At 58.6% G+C, this 3,535-nt stretch overlaps 1 protein-coding gene across 1 annotated transcript in view; it reads left to right on the forward strand.

The window, feature by feature from the left end:
• Positions 1–1,253, forward strand: part of CYTL1 (cytokine-like 1) — a 2,761-nt gene extending 1,508 nt beyond the window's left edge. The window contains exon 3 of the mRNA XM_014539625.1: positions 600–1,253. Within this exon, the coding sequence (XP_014395111.1) occupies positions 600–683 (84 nt within the window). The 3' untranslated portion in view covers positions 684–1,253. The remainder of the gene's footprint in view (positions 1–599) is intronic.
• Positions 1,254–3,535: the final 2,282 nt, after the last annotated feature.

The raw sequence follows: 3,535 nt of genomic DNA on the forward strand, positions 1-3,535 counted from the left end.
AGACATAAATAGCACAGTGAGTAGTGGTGTTACTGCCTCGATGGCACTCGAAGGTGAGCTCCGGCTGGTTTCCATGGCGTCCCCGCAGCTGCTGCTCAGCACTTAAGGTTCATCCATCATGCACTCCCTCCCCATCTGTCCATCTGGTCAACCCATGCATGCATGGATTCCACAAATCATCAAGAACATCTGAGATTCTATGGGAACGTGAAGATGTGACTGGCTCTCCCTGGGAGGGTAAGACGGGAAGTTTTCAGCCAAAGGGAACAACTGAACAGTGTTTTTAAAATATATATATATATATTCATTGATTTCAGAGAGGAAGGGGGAGGGAGAGAAAGAGAGAAACATCAATGATGAGAGAGAATCATTGCTCAGCTGCCTCCTGTGCACGCCCCACTGGGGATCCAGCCCACAACCTGGGCATGTGCCCTGACCGGGAATCAAATCGCAACCTCCTGGTTCATAGGTTGATGCTCAACCACTGAGCCACGCCGGCCGGGCTACTGAACAGTCTTGGAGGGCAACCAGGGGTCTGTGTTCGTGCCCGGGCCCGGCAGCCGCCCGCAGTGACAGTCCTGCCGGTGCGTCTCTTTCAGGACCTGGTGTTCCTGTCCGATGACTGCAGCGCCTTGGACTACCCCATCCCAGCCACCACGGTCCCGCCCGACCCGCAAGGCTGAGGCGGCCCAGCCCAGAGAGAGAGCGGGGCCGAAGGGGGTCAGCCGCCCAGGCACAGTGGGCTGAGCCCTTCCCCTCGGGGCTCCCGTTCGCTGTCGCATCCCACACAGTCACGCGCCTCTCCAGCGCTGGAAAGCAGGCTGGTGCCCGACCCTGGAACTCCCTCCAGCCCGTTAGACCCTTGCTCCCCCGCACCCACTGGGCTGGCAGGCACTCAGGCGCACAGCGCAGGTGCACTTGGAAGGTGCGAGCCAGCTTCTCCCTGGGAACAGCCGCGTGAGAACAAGCGAAATAATGCACGCACTCGCGGTTCTCCTCGGAGGGGGTGGCGGTACCACGTTTCTTTCTCTTTCTCCACGGGAACCTGCTTGCATTTAACCAAACTCCTGTTTCACACCCGCTCCCGCCACGAGCTCCCCAAGCTGCTTGCATTGTGAGGAAGCGTCGCTGCCTGCATGTGTGCTAGCGAGGCCCGTGGTTACCGGGCGCCGACGGGAGCCACTCCTCATTGAAAGGCGACGACACGCAAATAAAGATGATCCCTCTAGCGAGACGCGCGTCAGTGGCCTCAGTGCTGTCTCAGTCTCACGGTCTCCGAGAGCCGCTGCTCTCAGCCAGACGCCCTTCCCCCCCTTCCCCGCGCGCCGGTGCTCCTGGGACAGTCGTTCGCCTGCGGGACTGTCCTCAAGGCGTCGGGAGGTGCTCCCACTGGGTTGGGGACACACTGTGCTTTGCATGGGACCCACGGGCGGCGTGGTACCTGGTCCCGATTGCAAACATCGGTCCACGGAGTCCTAACACACCCAGGATGGGCAGCATAGGAGCCGGAGGCTCGTGTCCATTAAGTAACTTGCCGAAGGTCACCAGCCAGTAAGTGGGTGGAAGTCAGGGCCGCAAAGCCCATGGTCTTCCCGGGGCCCCCGCTGGTCCCCTGCCGGGGCGGCTTGTTTCATGAAGACCTGAACCCACAAGAACATCTCCGTGCGGGGGCTGGGCTGCTGAGAATCGTCACATGGGATGTGGGGGTTTCTGCTTCTTTTACTCCCTCTGCACACAGGGCCATGCTGCTCCTCCTCCATCGCAGATGCCTCTGGCTCCTCAGACGGCGTATGAGGAGGCTTCATTGGGATTTTATTTTCTGTTCAGAAGCAGAAGCCCACGGCGTCCCGGTACCGGCTCCCAGACTGCGGGACCAAGCACCCCACGCGGCTCCCACTGCTGCCCCTCCTGCCCGTCACCTCCGCAGCAGGACCGTTTCACACACCCTCAGAGCGAGGCCTCCGCCCGCCAAGCACTTCCTGTAGCTCCACTCGGGATGAATGGGGGAGACGTCTCCCCGGGTCGGTGTTAGGCACAGGGCTGAGGGCCCAGACACCCTCCGCTGGTGTTTGTGGACCCCAGAGAAATTAGCCGGAGGAATGGCTGTGAAAGACGTGGGTTTACTAGGATTTCACCCGTGGTGGCCGACTGGTGACATTTACTGCCGGTCCGTCCGCTGCCACCTGTGAAGCCGCCCAACTAAGTCCCATCAGCCTGCAGATGCCCCGGGGGCAGCCGGCCGGTGCTGCTGTTTTGCTCCCCCCGACCACCCACCCCCCGCCAACTTCCCCAGCACAAGGTTTTACAGAGCGCAGGAAACGGAGAAAAGCGGGTGTGCATGGGGGAGGGTGTGCGCGAGCTGTGTGCGGTCAGAATGCGAGCTGTGCACGGCCCGGCTCTCACCCAGCAGCAGTTTCCACTTCTTAGACCGAGTGGCTGGCCAGGCTCCCACGGTCTCAGTCGGCTTACAGAGGGCCTTCTCTATTGCCCACAGCGGGGAGGGGGGCCGGGGCCGGGGAGGGGCCCTGTTCCCGTTTACCGTACAGTCTCCAACCCCACATTTGCCGCCACCACCGCCGGTCTCTGTCACGCACCCTCCGACACACAGCGCGGGAGCACAGGTCACTGGTTTGTAAGCCCAGGGAGGAGGGACCACGCCTGCCTGCACCCAGCACCTTGCCGGAGGCTCACTCACTACATTGTGATGATCATGGGCGCCGGACACTGGACACAGCTAGCTGGGAGACCAAGGGAAGTCAACAGGTGAGGGCTTGCGATTCCAGGCGGTCTGTGCCTGTTCTTTCTTCCTAAAATGCACACTAGCCCTGGCCGGTTTGCTCATTGGTTAGAGCTGTGGTCGGCAAACTGCGGCTCGCGAGCCACATGCGGCTCTTTGGCCCCTTGAGTGTGGCTCTTCCTAAGACTTGGAAGTACCCTAATTAAGTTAATAACAATGTACCTACCTATATAGTTTAAGTTTAAAAAATTTGGCTCTCAAAAGAAATTTCAATCGTTGTGCTGTTGATATTTGGCTCTGTTGACCAATGAGTTTGCCAACCACTGGCATCGGCTCTTGGATACAAGGGTTACAGGTTCGATTCCTGGTCAAGGGCACGTACCTCTGTTGCAGGCTCAATCCCCAGCCCTGGTTAGGGTGCAAACAGGAGGCAACCCATTGGTGTGTCTTTCTCACATTAATGTTTCTCCCCCCCCTCCTCTCTCCCCTCTACTCTCCCTAAAATAAATCAATGGAAAAAAATACCCTTGAGGGAGGATTTAAAAAATGCACAAGATTTGCACACACTCATAGCCTCAGAGGCCTGTCTCCTGTTTCCAGGAACTGCTGATTCTTGCTGGTTTGGCCAACTTCAAAACCTTTGTAACTCACACACATACACACACATGCGCGCGCGCGCGCGCACACACACACACGGACCTACTTCTTGGGGTGTCTGTTCTCCCAGTGCTCTGACCATAAAACATGCCTGTCTGGGCTGCAGCCAGCAGCAGAGACCTGGACAAAACCCAACCTTCC

Source organism: Myotis brandtii, unplaced genomic scaffold, assembly GCF_000412655.1.
Source record: "Myotis brandtii unplaced genomic scaffold, ASM41265v1 scaffold223, whole genome shotgun sequence".
NCBI lineage: Eukaryota > Metazoa > Chordata > Mammalia > Chiroptera > Vespertilionidae > Myotis > Myotis brandtii.